General features: G+C 41.1%; 1 protein-coding gene across 20 annotated transcripts in view; it reads right to left on the bottom strand.

The window, feature by feature from the left end:
- RBMS3 (RNA binding motif single stranded interacting protein 3) overlaps nt 1–16909 on the bottom strand; it is a 1614135-nt gene that overhangs the window by 432969 nt on the left and 1164257 nt on the right. For all 20 annotated transcript variants that reach the window (XM_070072887.1, XM_070072888.1, XM_051858897.2 and 17 more), the window contains one exon: nt 5767–5858. In XM_070072887.1, the coding sequence (XP_069928988.1) occupies nt 5767–5858 (92 nt within the window). The remainder of the gene's footprint in view (nt 1–5766; nt 5859–16909) is intronic.

Genomic DNA, 16909 nt, shown 5'->3' with positions numbered 1-16909 from the left:
TTGTAATGTATTTAAGCGAAACTGACATTTTGAGTTTTGATGATTGTTTATAGCCCTGGCCTCTACTGTTGAGGAGCAGTGTTTTTTTCTTCTTACTATTTGTTGAGTTATTTAATAGTGGAGAGTTAAGCTTATGATTATAAAATAAACTGAAAGCATGTCATTGTAAAAACTAAAAGAGTAAGAAAGGAAGGAGGAGAGTGTGGGAGTGTGGGCGGGAAGGTAGGATGGGAAGTATCATTATGCTCCTAAATCTGTATATATGAAATACAAGAAATTGTCTAACCTCATATAAACAAAAAAATTCTAAAAATCCAGAATAGTCTATGAAACAGGCCCTGCTTTAATTAACAAACATTCTCCTACTGCATTATGAATTATAGGGCTCCACTGGGGTGAGGTATTGTATAAGCATGCACACACATTTAACATTTGTTTTCTTATATTCACTGATTGTCACTCTTCATTTCCTTATATCCCAAGTGAAAAATCCACTGTGCCTTTCTGCTAAGATAGCCTCTGTCAAGGCCCCTGACTTACAGGTCCCTTGCTCTGGTCCCAATTCAGGGCTGTGCCGTGACAGACATGATGCTTTTATATGATCCCTGTCACAGTGCTTGGCATTCTCTGGAACAGTTGGTCTCTTTTGTGATCCCTTAACTTTGATTTATTTACGCATTCCACATTCCGCATTCTGAATCACCTCTGAGAACTCCAACGGCAGCCCTGGTAGAGGACCACATGAATCCTTACCTAAAGGCCCCAGGAGGGGTGAGGTCTAGGACCACATGAATCCTTACCTAAAGGCCCCAGGAGGGGTGAGGTCTTCTCTCCAGAAAGAGATGCTTTGTGTTTACTCATATTTGGAATTGAAAGAAAGCAGCAAAGAAAGAGGTTTGTAAATACAGACATAACTTAAGGCTTGCCCACTAATACCTGGTGACCGTCCAATACACAGTGCCATTCCACAGTCTCGAAATTTACATGCAGGAGAAGAGAGAGCTTATATCTTAAAGTGGTGAGTTGCTGAAACATGGAAAGCAGTCACAGGCCTATTAGAAATGATGGCATCACCAGATGTGATAACGGGATAGCACTCTGAGATGGGCTCCCTCGGGAATGGGATTACTGCAAGCCACCTGAAACATCCCGTGTGGGAATAACGGTATCCTGAATGTTGGAAGCCCAAAGGGCTGAACTGCCCTTCACTTCCTCTGTGACAGAGGCAGAGAAGCTAACACGGTCATCACCCAGATGCTCTTGCAGCTATGGGGAAACCACAGCCAGTTTTGCCTTTGATATGTAAACACAAGTGTTGAGATGGTATTCTGGAAAAGCTTTTAAAAGGACAAAATCAGCTATAATGCCACTTCAGCCACTTTACCTTTTCACCTTTCCTAGATTACCTGTGGAAACAAGAGCTGGGATGTTGGAAACCATGAGCTTAATTATAGGATCAAAGACAGAACCAAAGGATGGCAGAGTAGCCTTGACTTTCAATGGCACTGCAGAGCCTACCTCATGACTGCCTATCTGTGGCCTTCCTGGTGCACAAGTAAAATAGACAACCTGTAAGGTCGTTAATGTTAGTGAGAGTTTCTTCTTCACTCTTTTGTTTTTATGCTTATAGAGACATTCATTATATTCATTGGCCAATAACTTTCTTCTATGTACTTGAGGATGGAAGGAACATGACAGCCAAAATTCTGAGTCTAGAGCTATAGTATTCTGGAACCTAGAGTAAATGCTACAAGTTCACAGTAACAAAGAGTTTTATTTATTTATTTATTTATTTATTTTCATTTTTCTTCTCTTGCCTAATACCATGCCTGGCACTAAGTAGGCAAGAAGAGTCTTTATGACTGGTGCTATTTATTATAATTTTGAAGAAACTACTTAGCAATTACATAATACTTAAGGCATACATTAGGGTTATAGAAAGTTTTATAGCAAATCAGAACTCAACCCAAAACATAAAGTGTTAAGCAATTAACATTTACTAATTTCTGTATATAATTAAGTATTCTGCTAAATTCTTTGTGTATTTTTGTTTCATCCTCATAGCACTCCTAAGCATTAGCCTAAGCATTGCATTATTATTATTATTAGAGAGATTCAGAGATATGTACATAGCCCAGTGATATCAGAGCTAGGATTAAAAGCCAAGTCTACTTTCCCCCAAACCTATGCTCTTAAGCACAATGTACTAATAAAACATATTAAGTCTGCTCTCCTAAAATAAACACATACTTTGATCTCAAAAAATCCTTTTTGGCTGAAAAGAAAGTACACAGGAAACATTAGAATGTATTAATGGCTGTTTACCACTAATCAATTATTTCTTTCTGAATAATTTGCTATAAAACTCCATTTAGTTGACAAATCAGCTAGATTTTTCCCAAGTATACACTGAAATTAATTATTTAAATAAAGCAATTTACATGGAGGTTTTCATGTTATCTCCACATTGCTGTTGGGAATGTAGATTATTTGTAGCATTCTTACTTTTACAATCCTGGAGTCTTTAAAATGTGACACCACAGCCTGCATAGTAGGAGACTGATAAGAACAAAGATGCAGGGGGAGATTCAGAAGATACTTAAATGGCAAAAAATATAGTGTGGGTTTCACACACCCTGCAGACTGCAGGTTTATATGATAATAAATAATAGTTATTACCAGGACAAAGGGAAAAATGCCATGAAATCCAATAGCTCAGTGAGAAATCTGCTAATACAGGTGGTCGAGCTTGTTCCATTTCATTGTCAAAGGGAGGCTATTTATTTGCTTCTGGGTAGTTAAATTACAGAGTCATTTATTGCTGAAAGTTTTCCAGTAGGCAGATGTGAATCTAAAGCTCCAGGCTGGAGCTCCAGATTCAAGCTTTGTGAGAAAGAGACCGAGAATTTACTTCCAAGGAAACACAATTGAAAAGGTAAACTCTGAGCAACTCTGGGAATAAAAGTAACTTTAAACTTTCCAGCTGGAATCTCCTTATTGTGTACCTTGAGCATTGTGTACCTTGGTCCAAATGCTGACTACTTTCACCTTGGATAGCCTCCTGACAGCTGAGATTTCGGTGATTAAGTTGTGTGTATGTGTGCGCAGATTCATGTGTAAGACACAGAGGGAGGTGGGAGAGACAGAGAGATAAAGAGATTCCTGGCCGGCGCCGCGGCTCACTAGGCTAATCCTCCGCCTAGCGGCGCCGGCACACCGGGTTCTAGTCCCGGTTGGGGCGCCGGATTCTGTCCCGGTTGCCCCTCTTCCAGGCCAGCTCTCTGCTGTGGCCCGGGAGTGCAGTGGAGGATGGCCCAGGTGCTTGGGCCCTGCACCCCATGGGAGACCAGGAAAAGCACCTGGCTCCTGGCTCCTGCCAACGGATCAGCGCGGTGCGCCGGCCGCAGTGCGCCGGCCGCGGCGGCCATTGGAGGGTGAACCAACGGCAAAGGAAGACCTTTCTCTCTGTCTCTCTCTCTCACTGTCCACTCTGCCTGTCACAAAAAAAAAAAAAAAAAAAAAAAAAGATTCCTTGTGCAACATAATGCCTAGAAACTGTGGGAAATATACATCATGGCTTCTCAGGATTTATAAAATTGTCAACTTTCTTTCCCTGTTTTTATCCAACTAAGTACACACACATACAAATGCACACATTGGCATGTACATACAAGCTAAAAACATTTGAAACAAAGGTGATTATGTGTATTGTATTCGTTATTTTAAATTGCTATATTTCAGAAACTTCTAAAATTCAGGATTTTCCAATAGAATAGATCACAATATTCCAGGAACATTTTTTTTAAACATTTCCATAATAATTTTCTTTTCCACAAGTATTGTTTTCAGTTTCAATTGAAGCTCTGTATTTTGCATAGACCTGGCAGCTATATTTTATCATTTATTTCCTGGTTATAGTCATGTTGTGACTGAAACTGTCATTTAACTCTTTGACAAGTAACCTTTACACCACGACATGTATTCAATTTCTTTATTAATTAAAGATATTAATTTTTATCAGTCTTGGTTTGTGAATAAACCCAAAGCTCCCAGGCATGATCCTGATGAAGAACACATTACACAGCTGAAAGAATTCAAATTCTAATTTGCACCGCATCGGATCACAGCTAATGTGTCATAAAGGACAATGGGTCCACCCAAGTACTCTCCATGGAAAGTCACTCCCAAGAGGTTAACAGACAGGAACTCTATAAGCTTGCTAGAAGACAACCACAGAGGAAGGGAACCAGATAGCCCGTCTCTAGTTATCTGAGGTTAAAATTGGAAAATGGCATCAGAGAATGTTAACAATCATGACAGAAACCATACAACCAAAAATTTGATTATTTCATTATTGTATCATTCAGCTATTTTATTTGCTTGTTTGTAAAGTAGAGAGACAGGAAGAGAAAGAGACAGAAACAGGTTGAGAGTGACCTGTTGGTTCACTATCCAAACACCTGCAACTGCTGGGAGCCAGGAATTCAATCCAGGTCTCTTGTGTGGGTGGGCAGGAATCTTACTACTTGAGCCATCACCTGCTGTCTCTCATGGTTGCATTAGCAGGAAGGTGGAAACAGGAGTGGAACCTGCACATAAACCTTGGCATTCCGATGTGGGATGTGGGACTCCCAGTGGGATTTTTAATCACTGTGCCAAACACTGCCCCTGTCACTCAGCTCTTAAGGTAATAGTTGAAGGTACTGTACAAATGAACATATTAAGATGAATATTTAGAGGTCTGTTGCCTATTCAGCCTAAAATTTTAAGAATGTGAAGATGAGCAAGTTTGGTAGTATTAATCACAGAAAATATTTTAAAACTTAAGTTGCATGTGAATAAGTCCAAAATGATTATTATTTTAAAGCAAATATCTACCAAGCATCCATAAGTTATAAATTAGTCTTTTACTTTTTTATTTAGAAATTAATGCAGATTTTCAGAAAGTTGCAAAATATCAGCGAGATCACACATACACTTCACCCAGTTTCCCCAAAGCTTGCATTGCAAAACATTATATAATCATATAAAAACCAAGAAATTATCATTGGTACAATATGCATGTACAGTTCTATATTATTTTATCACGTGTAGATTTTTGCAACTACTATCACAATCAGCATACAAAGCTATTATAGGTGATTTTATGTATTGTCCTAGCCATCAAAATGTATTATTACTTCAGATTCAAGGTTCCAGATTAGTTACTCTGCACAACAATAAAAGCACATTGAAAACTATTACTATCTAGGAAAGCATTATCTAGCAACACTCTAGGCATAAGGATCAAAGTGAGATTCCAGAAATACAGATAAGGTACACTTCCACAAACCCACTTCCTTGCAGAGAACAGGGAGCACCATCATTCAGCAGTCAACTCTGCTCAATAAGACAATGAGCAACATTTCTGAGCACAGAGTTTATCAGTTACCTTGCAGGTACTGTGCTAGTCTAAAACCCCATTTACTGGTGAAAGTCCTAGATGCACACACACACACACACACACACATACCTCCTTTCTCAGGCAAAACAGCACTTGAAGTGTCCTTAAATCACTCACGAGATTACCATCATAAAAGAGCACATCAATAAATATACACAAAGAAACAGTGAAATATATCAGCTAGACCCTTCCAAGCCAAAACTATTGTGATGTTTATTTTCTCTAAAAAGTAAATAGAAGCCAGATAGTTGGAAACCCAGCTTCTGAGTTAATTCACAGCAAAGAAGAAATATTTGACCGCACAATGTAAACATCAGTCTTACCTTGGCCATCTGTGCCTGCACACCATTTGCCTTGAGAGACGCTACTGCCTTCTGTGCGGCTGCAGGACTGTCAAAATCTACAAAACCATAACCTGGGAAAACACAAAACCTCTGATTAGAACTCACAAATAGCTGCGCCTCTATGCTACTGGCGACGGCAGGTTCACGGTCACACTCGCATTCCTTTCATCTGATACATGATCCTGGTTGAACATGAAAGCTCTCAGTTTAGTCCTTCTTAGTGCTCTGGGAAAGACACTACAGTACCTCTAGACATAAAGCAGTACCATGTTATAAAATGTGTTATTAATGTGTTATAAAATTATTAAGACTCATAATAAGCACATAATAATTACAACAATGCCTGGTGCACAGTAGGCATCTCCTCAACATACATTAACTGGGTAAATAAAGATTGTGAAAGAGCAAGAGTTTAAAGTCTAGCTTCATGGCCGGCGCCGCGGCTCACTAGGCTAATCCTCCGCCTTGCGGTGCCGGTATACCGGGTTCTAGTCCCGGTCAGGGCGCCGGATTCTGTCCCAGTTGCCCCTCTTCCAGGCCAGCTCTCTGCTGTGGCCCGGGAGTGCAGTGGAGGATGGCCCAAGTGCTTGGGCCCTGCACCCCATGGGAGACCAGGAGAAGCACCTGGCTCCTGGCTTCGGATCAGCACGGTGCACCGGCCATGGTGGCCATTGGAGGGTGAACCAACGGCAAAGGAAGACCTTTCTCTCTGTCTCTCTTTCTCTCACTGTCCACTCTGCCTGTCAAAAAAAAAACAAAAACAAAAAAACAAAAACAAACAAACAAAAAAAACACTTAAAGTCTAGCTTCATTTGATTACTCAGATTCCTTCATTATAGGATCTTGTATCTCTCAACGTGAACATCTGGAATAATCTTTGACTCTTAATTGATCTGTGATGAAGAATGATTACACAGATAAATATTTAAGCGTCTTTCCGAAACTAGATACAAATGTCCAAGTCACTGACTTGCTACTGCAGTGCAGTCTGAAAAGGGACATAGAGTTGCCAATTGTTCTGATTGTGGGCTTGTGTGGCTGTGTATGAGGGGACTTCAAAAAGCTTGTTGAAGCTATAATTAAAGATAAGTTTATACTGGTGCAAGAAGTAATGAAATTCATCCACAATTTTTTTAATAATATGCATTTCCATGAAATCTTTGAAGGCTCTTCTTACCCATGAACTACAGAATAAACACATATTTTAACTCCAGTTTCTGCAAACTTTAAAAAGTACACTCGTATATAGGTGGGTACAAGGAAGTGAAGAACCTTAAAAATCAAACCAAGATGGAGTGACCTAAGCCAATACCATTAAAAACAAGAAGTTACCTTTGCCCCAAATAAAATTAAAGTTTAAAAATTATAGCCCTAAACTTTTCCCCCCAAAGCTAAAATTAGGTGCAGCTATAAAAATAAGGGACCTTATGCTTAGCTAGCTGCGACACTTGTGCCTGGCTATGCTAAGACCTAACCCAGTTTGTATGCCTCCTAATACTCAAATAACGGTGTGGGAAGCGGGACGCCGCTCTCCCACCAGGGGAACAAAGGGAGCGAGACATCGTCCCCCTCAGGGTGAACAAGATGGCGCTGGCAGGGAAAGGAACTACTAAAGAAGTAAACAACAAAATGGCGACGAGGTGCATTCCTCCCATATGATCCTGTAGCTGATTGGATAGAAGACACATGCCTTTCACATGATCAGCTCACGGATTGGACTGCTGTGTGCACGGCCTCCCATGTGATCCCATAGCTGATTGGATAGAAGACGCATGCCCTTCACATGATCAGCTCGCGGATTGGACTGCTGTGTGCATGGACTCTATAGTGCTTTTGATTGGTCGCTGCGGGTATATAAACCATGTGGCTTTGTGCTGGGGGTGCTCTCTGGACTCCCGAGTTCAGGAGGCCCGTCTGCGCAGACGCCGAATAAATCCTCTTGCTTTTGCATCAGCTGCTCTGGACTCTGAGTCTTTGGGGTGTGCCTCTCGACGTGTTAGCATCCTCACTCCGACGGTCTAACAGAAGTAGCCAGTAAGACAAGGCCAAAGAAAAGCAAATTTTGCATGCTCTTAATCTCACTATTAGTCTAGCGTTTTTCCTAACAGCAATGTCAAGGGATGCTCAAGAGTGAGTATGAGGGTAGCTTTGATGGGCTTGCTTAAGAAGCCCACCACAAGTATCCTGCACCTTATTTTATTAGTCTGGCAAGGCTTTGCTCCACAGGCCCACATTTGTCTCCTTGAGGCATTTTGGGGACAGTCACTGAAGCAAACCTTGGAACCGTGCACTGTGCCACCCTCCCACCAAATAACCAAAGGAAAGTGCATGAGAATTCAATTACCAAGTTGTTTCTTTTAATTAACTTTTTAATTTTCTCTCTGCAAATCCCATCTTCTTTCTCTCCCTCCCAGCATGTTACTCTAAAATGAACTTGTTACACAGCAGTGTACCATAACATGCTCTCAAAAAGCTGGGCAGGGAAGCTGTGAAGTTTGTGTTTCCAATCCTACAGGAAGTATGTTCTGTAAGTACTGCGAATTCTTTTCCTCCTACAAAATTCAAACCATGTTAGTAATAGGAGTATCACCACCCACTAAGTACGACAGGAGAAAAAAGGCAGAAAGAAAAACTAGAAAAAGTCAAGAAATGAAAAAAGAGGGAGAAAAATATAAAACTGAAATGTAGGGATTATCTCCCATGTGCCAGATGCTGATCTGAAGAGTTGATGCATTGACATCTGGTGAAGCATAACAGCCTCATGGGCGGCTGCTCTCACGCCCATTACACATATGAAAAAACTGAGACTCCGCTGAGGTAACACAACTGTTTTAATATTACAACTCACAGAAATGGCAGATCCAGAATCTGATACCAAGTCTGCAAATGCTCTTTCTGAAAGACCTTATAATGCACTACTTTATAACCCCACTCTGTAAACTATATCTACTAGCCTCTGAAGGCCACCCAGGAAAACTCCCTGGAGGAAGGTGGTCAGTAGTGCGGTGTAATGGATTAAGCTACCACCTGAGTGCCAGCATCCAATGTGAACTCTGTTTTCAGAGTCCTGGCTGCTGCAATCCCAGTCTAGCTCCTTGCAACTGGGAAAGCAGCAGAAGATGGCCTGAGTGCAGGGGCCCCTGCCATCCACATAGGAGACCTGATGAAGCTCCTGACTTCATCCTGGTTGAATCCAGGCCATTGTGGCCATTTGGAGAGTGAAACAATGGATGGAAGCTTGCTCTCTCCCCACCACCTCTATAACTGTCTTTCAAGTAAATAAACAAATCTTGAAAAAAAATAAAAATTCTTTGGATTTTGAAGTTGGGACAGGGAATAAATCAATCCCATGAAAGGATTCAATCCAGCTTGTTGGGGTAGTCTGTTGGTCAATGTAGTTGACCAACCAATGCAGTGGTTGAGTTCTCAGTTGAACTCTCCAAATGAGATTTGAACAGACAGCACCACCTACCTCCTACATTGATAAACCTCTCTTCACTCAGTCAATCCGTCCTGGATGATGATGCCAAGCACATGTTAATAGTGGTGAAAATAATTAGTTTTAGCTCCCATCTTTATATAACAAAAATTTGAGTTGAGGGATAGACTTAAAGAAAGTAATCACACAAAAAGAAAATAATAATACAAAAAAAAAATTGTAACAAGGCTGATGGTGTAGCACAGAGGGTTAAGTTGTCAGATTATGCTGGCATCTCAAATCAGAGTTCTGGTTCAAGTCTCTGCTGCTCTGATTCTTACCCACCTCCTTGCTATACTGCCTGGGAAAGCAGTGGAAGATGACCTAACTATTTGGACCCCTGACATTCATAAGGGAGACTAGGATGGAGTTCCAGGCTGTTGGCTTTGGACTGGCCCAGCCCTGACCATTGTGGCTATTGGGGGAGTAAGGAGATGGAGGATCTCTCTCTCTCTCTCTCTCTCTTTCTCTCTCTCTCTCTCTCTCTCCCCCTGTGATATAAATGAATTAATTGCATGTGTTTTCCAGAGAAAATTGGAATATATAATATGGAATCTGAGTGTTCATTATTGGAAGTTTTAGGCAAGCTGCAGCATGAAATCCTCTACAACTTTTAAAAAGTTCTCCCTAGTTGGGGTTTGAACCTCTGTGGGGGAGGTGGGCAGCAGGAGGGAGATGACTCATGGGCCATTGTGGGAATCCACAGGAAGCGCAGCAGACAATGGAATGGAGATGTGAGAAGGATGCTTTGAGTTATATTTTGGAGGTGGAATTAACAGGACTTGGTGACAGATTGATTGGGTTGGGACTAAGCAAGATCCAGGCCACAGGGACTACTACTGGATTGTATGTGTTTATTTTTTGCCATAAGCCCCTGGATGAGAGATGTGATTTACTGAAGTGAGGAGATTGGAGGAGGATCCAACAGGAAAGAGGAAAAATTAAAGCATTGGTTTGAGACACATTGAGTCAGAAATGCCTGTGAGACATGGAGTAGAAACGTCAAGTTCCAGTTGGATATATTGGGCTGGTGCTGAGTAAAGGGGATGGAATAAGAAATACAAACTTGGAGGGCAACAGCATAAAGATGTTATTTACAGAGCTGGAAATAAATAATACATCTAGAGTAAGTATGAAAAAACAGCGTCCGGATTTGTAACTTGAACACGTTCAGCATTTCAGTGTCAAATAAGAAAATGAGATCTCAAACAAAGCTGAAGTCAGAATCAGAGAGGAAGAAGGCAAAGAAAAGGGTAGCAGGATGTTGAGCCAAGGACAGAAAGTGTTCCAGTAAAGGAGAGACTGGCTGTGACAGTGCTATGGAGCCTGCTGATACTGGACTGCCCCTTCCAGGTCCTGCTTTGTCAGGAACATTGCTAAACACTTAACTCTGTGCTGGCTGATTGATTCCAACCCTGTCCAATCAGAACTCGCCTTCCCAACATTTCTGCATTCCAGCTCTTCTCTACCTAATCCATAAAGCTCCTTCAAACCGCTGATGGAAGAGACAGATTTGAGACCTTTCTCCCGCTCCTTCCTGGCATATCAAAAGCCTTTCTCCTCACTGAAGACACGCCACAGAGCATGAAGGAGAGCAGGACAGCGAAACTTCATCTTTCTGTAACGGTTTAAGCGATGACAATGAAAATGCCCAGGGTGTTTAGGAACATAAATGTTACTAACCTGACTTGCTTCAGGCCAACGCTAGGTATTGAAGCCTGCTTGAGTATTTGAAGAACAAGGGAAGACGAGGAAGTTAGAGAGAGGATTTACGGTTCTCTGCAGTAGTGGTAGCAGAGAAAGAACATTGAGAGATGTGTTTAGTGTGGGATCTGAGGTCCACTGAATTGTTTTTGCTTGCTTGCTTTAAGTTGGGAAATACGATGGCTATATGTCTGTGTGTGTATACACAAATAAACCCAATATGCATGTCCATTTCCCATCTGATTCCAGTGAATAGCCAGGATAGAGAACTACTGAGTATTTAGGCTATTCAACAAACACCTATTGACCTCCAATAGTTCTTTTTCTAATATTGATAGAAAAATTAACCAGAAAACAAGAGATGAAAGCTTGCAAAGGGCATGGGGTTAATTTGTAAAATAACATTAATGAGAAAGGGAAGGGGAAGGGTGTAGAGCATGTGGGAAAGGTGCCGCCTTTTGCTAAAAGGGGGCTTTGGCCTTTGCCTATTGTAGCCAAAAGTAAGAAAACAAGGACACTCTTGGCTCTCATATGCTGTTTCTTTCTTTATCCCCAGTTCCTGAGACTATATCTAACACAGAGCTTATGTTCAAAAATATTTGTCAAAGCAAGTTGAAAGTGTGCTTTAAAGATGCTAATGTACCTTATGAGACGGCAGCGGGGATCTACTGATAAAAATATCTGTTGATACTTCTGGGCTATAAAGAACAAACACAAATACCAAGAGGACTTGGTTCAGCTCAGCCATATAAGCAACCTCCTTATGGCATGAGTCCCTTCTCTCCTCCAGTGTGGGCTTCTCCATTCTTCTCCACCCCCAGACACGTAAGGATATTACAGCATCAAGATGCTGCCCTCCAGGGCTGACCTCCACTCCAAACACAAGAAATTTCGGAGAGAGCAGGAGGCACCCTGAGCTTTCTCTACATCAGGGGACTTCCGGCTGCACTTTGAGAAAAACCATTCTTCGGAAGATCAGCAAGGAGAGAGAGCGAACCATTTATACAAAACATCTGTAATGATGGCTCCAAGCCAACAGGGGGCCAAAGACTGCACACACAAAATTAGAAATAAAGGATGAGCTATCAAATCTGAAATATTTCACTGAATTATGTGATGTTCATAATACTCACTTTCACTAGTTAAAATGAAAGTTCAGAGGAAAACCGTCTGAGACTACCCCGATAAGTACTCCCCTTCTGGAAATAAACATTGCATTCCTGAGTTTTACGTGACAGCGGATACTACATCACGATCAGAAGAAAAAAGAATGAAATATGAGGTTGCCTCCAAAGAATAATGATGCATTTACTGAGGAAGAAGGCAACTTCAATTTGGTTTCAATTTGCTTTCCTTAATGACAAAGAATCAAGTCTGAGAGCAGAGCCTCTGCACCTGCATCTGGGGAGGGGAAGGGTAGGGAGATTAGTTCAGGTCCAGCTAATCACGCTTTATGGTAACTGCTAAAGCCCTCAGCAAAACCCTGGAGAAGGCTCACCATGGGCACTGCAGCCCAAATGGCTCTAAGCCCACCCGGCCACTCTCTCAATTACAGAATTAAGCTTGGCAGCAGGTTCAAATGAATTAAAACTGAATGTCACTGTTTACTCCACGCACCCCTTGTCCTTCTTTTTCTTCCTTGTCAGGGGGAGAAGGCCAGCAGTCCTGCAATTAGCAGGAAGTAGAGCAGTGAGAAAGAACCAACTCTGTGATAATTAGGTCATTCGCCAAATGCACTCATTCCATTGGCAGGGATAATCAATGCTTTCCTGAAACGCTTTAGACCTTGTGTGTTAATTTAAAGCTTTGCTATTTTTACTGCACGACAAGCCTGGTGGTTTTATAGAAAATACATGTATTACTCCTTCTCTCTCTCTCTATGTATGTATACATACACATATATATATTTCTTTTAAAAGCAAATTCTATGAATAACAGTATTGCTCCAGGGCTATTAATTTTTTCTGTTAGTGCATTTGCAGGCCACCTCTTCCTTGAGCCCTTTGCCATTCTGTTCTTCTGAACCATGGTGTAACAATCCCTTTGGAATTTCACTAACAGCCTCTGTCATCACAACAGTTCATCTTGTATTTCTGTCTGACTGTTTCCTCCTTAAATTTTCTATTTAAACTCCTTATTTATCCCCACACTGGATTGGTGTGTGTGTGTGTGTGTGTGTGTGTGTTTGAGCAGTGTGATGATAAAGGCAGAACTCATGCCTCAGATTCGCAGGAGCGTCTACAGTCAGCTCAGGGAGACTTGCTCTCAGAGCCTAACTGCACACTAACTTTCACACCATTCATATTGTTCTTCCTCTTCAGAATGACTGTCATAAAAGCCCACTTGAAACACAGATGGCTTGGTGTAACACCCAACTTCTTTCAAAGACCATCCAGCTGTGAGTCAAATGTGATTTCTAAACTCCTTGGCTAGGAATTATATGTGCAACTGAAACTCTGCTCAACTGTAACCGTCAAAGATGTCTAAGAATTGCCCTAGCATCCATTTCTCCTCCTTCCATTTAGGCTGAGCAGTGTTCTGTGCTCAGAGTGGGAAGACTGCGTTTCAGAGAGGGAAACGGGTTCCGCGGGAAGACAGGAGACGATTGCAGGCTGCTGGGTCAGCCCGCCGAATGAGGCGGCCTCAGTGCCTCTGGATTTCTCCTGCATCCCTAAACTATTATGTGATTGCTCACTGTCTTTCCTCATCAGAGAATTTTCTAGTCTTCTGTGCTGTGTGATCAGAGAATGGCTGATCTCTGCACAATTACTTCTCCATTTGTAGAAACAAGCTGACAAGAAAATCTAGTCATTTCTTCAGTATCTTCTTTGTATCCACTTCTTGGGAATGATCATTAGGGGAACCGATTCCCTCTACTGGTATTAAGTTAACTTGTGACCTAACTTGTGACCTAACTTGTATTTGTGAAAAATAAAGGCAAAACACAGATCTTGCTAGAATGCTAATGTCAGAGACAGCATTGCTTAGATTGAAAAAAAAAAAGTTCTTAATTATTATAATCTAAAATCACCTACACTTTTAAACATCTTTCTAATAGAGGATCCAAGAAGTTACACAGAAAAGGAGTTTATGCACTTCCTGAACAAAAGATTGCAGCCTCAGACACGTGGCAAATAGAACCAAGTAAGGTAGGTAAAATGCCGGTAGACAGCAGATTTGAAGGTTGCTTCACTGATGTCACAGCTTACTTGCCCGACCATTCTGATATTCTAGCACCAGAACACTAAACCAGACATCAGCTTTTGGAATAGGATTTCTCTGCTATTTGTACCATGTTGTATTTTCTATTCCTATTATTTTAAATTTAATAAGCATATACTATGTACATGGAAGATAGAGTGCTAGACACTGTAAGGAAAACAAAAATGATTCTAACATGGCCCTTCCTGTCAAAGAATTTATGGTCTACTGGAGTTGATAAAGCAATTTAAATATTATGAAGAGCCCTCTTATACACATAGGGTTAAGATAAATAGCCTCATGCAAAATAGTACAGTTACAACTATCTTCACATAATTGAGCTAATTTCATACAATCTAGTATACATTTGTAAATGTATACTTGTTCAACAAGCTGAAGAACTCAGCTAGGTTCCTACCAAAGTGTGGCATGATGGCAAAAGTATTTACATCTTAAATGTGCATACACATGTATATATGTGCAGATTTCAAATTCTTTTTACACCAAAATAAACTTATCTTATAATTCCATCTCTCCACACACTGCTTGAAGTACTCTCATATATATATGTATCATTTAAGCCTTTTGTCTCACTTTGTGTGCACAACTGAAATTAACTAAGTTAAATGCAAGGCTTGGAAAGGAATCACTCACACTTAAATGGTGTAAAGAAAATGCTAATATTCTACAAGGGCAACTGTTTCTTCCAGGAGGGGCAAACTCAGTACATTTTATGCACAAATGGAAAAAGTGAGGACTGGGGAAAAGAAATTAGGTCCTACATGGCATCTCCCGGTAGAATAAAACAATTACAAAGACAGACAAATTTAAGAAGGAAAGTACTTAGTAGCGTGCCACTTGAAAATGGGACACTTTCTCATTCCATTTATGTTGCACAAAGTCTTATTAAACTAAACACAAATTCAAATCCCCAAACTCTCTTCCCTCTTTACCCTGTTCAATTGATTTTTAAATGAGAAAAATTGCTTCTTTATTCTGAATAAAGTCAAAATTAGGATAGGGATCATTATTTATGGGCTTAGTGAGATCACTATGCTTTATTGAGATTAAAGAAACTTGCTGATTTGCCCAAGTCTTCATCTGGACAAATCATTATTTTATTATAATATTGAAGAGATTAAGCAAGCGGACTGCTTGGCTGTAAATAGGCAGATTAACCTCCGTGAACCAACTAGCAAAGCTTTCTTTTCCTAACAGGTAGTGTTTAAGCATACAAGTAAAATATACGTCTTGTGTGAACTGCTGGTCATATGCGACTCTGCCATCAAAACAGCAAGAGGTCCAAGTGTGTAATGGTGACTGCAGGAGCAAGCCAGGGTATTGATAAAACAATTTCATTGAGTTAGTAACTATGATGGAAGCAAGCTATAACTGAACACTTTAGCTATAGCTGTACAATCCCCAGTTCACAGTAGGGTAGGCAAGCTGCGCTAAGATTTCATTCCTGGCTGCCCCAGTCTTCCCTCTCCTTGATCTGGCCTTACAGATGAGTAGAAATACAGACTCTTCAATATTTATGGATTCAGTGTCTGAGAGCCGTCGGAGAACAGCCATCCCCATCGCTAGGTACTTGAACCCTCATTCACTCTGAGTGGCCTCAGCGAACGTCCTCATTTGTATTCATCCCTACTTACTCTTCCTGATGAGGGAAATGTCCCCTTCTTCTCAAACTCATTTACCGTTAGAAGCTGGACCACTGTCACAAAACTGGATAGCCTTCCAGAGAGATGCATTACGTAGCTCACTGTGAAAGGAAGAGGAAGTGAATCCTACGTACAGGGTAACCCTTTTTGAAAAGCATGTGAGTTTTTGTTACCCTCTACAGTCTGCTATTCCCTCATCCATCTTTCTACACAGGCCTTGTGTGTTCTAGACACCACCACTTACTGGAAGAGGGCTCCTTCTATCACACCCTCCTTCCAAAACTTTGGTAAAAGTCCCATTTACACCCTCAGGAAAATTCTATGTAACTACAATTGTGTATTTCCCAATGTATATTCAGCTTTTACAGAACACATTTCAGTCACATATTTATAAGCCTTATTTCAAATCTTTTTGAAGGACGACCCCTTGGTGGGCATTTGGCCTACCAGTTTGGCCCCCATTGGGATACCTACCTCCCATATTTGAGGGCCTGGGTGTGAGTCCTGTCTCCACTCCGTGGTCCAACTTCCTTCTAAACTACACCCTGAGAGGCAGCAGGCAATGGCTCAGAAGTTAGGTCCCTGCCACCCACGTGAAAGGCCTGGATTGGGTTCCCAGGCTCCTAGCTCCCGTGTGTTCCATCCCCGGCTGTTGCAGGTATTTGGGGAGTGAAACAATGGAGGGGAGCTCTTTCAGTCTTACTGTCTGTGTGTCTGCCTTTTCTCTCTGTTTCTCAGTCTCTCAAGTAAATACAATTTAACTTAACAATAATAAAATGTTCATAAATATTGTCCCTATCCCTATACTACATAGTGGATTTTACATCTGACTGGACCTCAAATTACCCTGTCAATTCATCTGACATACCTAATGCAATTCTAATATTGCATTAGAATTTATAAAGGGAACTACAGTATATGTACAGGCAGTTGAGGGCATCACATACACATGATAAAAAGCAACAACAATGGCAATGAGACCAAGGCAAACAAAACAGCTTGCAGTGAAGGCAAGCTCCCTTCCACCTAGGCCATGGAATGTTTGCCAGCCTTCCCGAAAAACTGTCCAGTGATT

Source organism: Oryctolagus cuniculus, chromosome 4 (assembly GCF_964237555.1).
Source record: "Oryctolagus cuniculus chromosome 4, mOryCun1.1, whole genome shotgun sequence".
Lineage (NCBI taxonomy): Eukaryota > Metazoa > Chordata > Mammalia > Lagomorpha > Leporidae > Oryctolagus > Oryctolagus cuniculus.
This window is presented reverse-complemented; position numbering and strand designations above follow the sequence as displayed.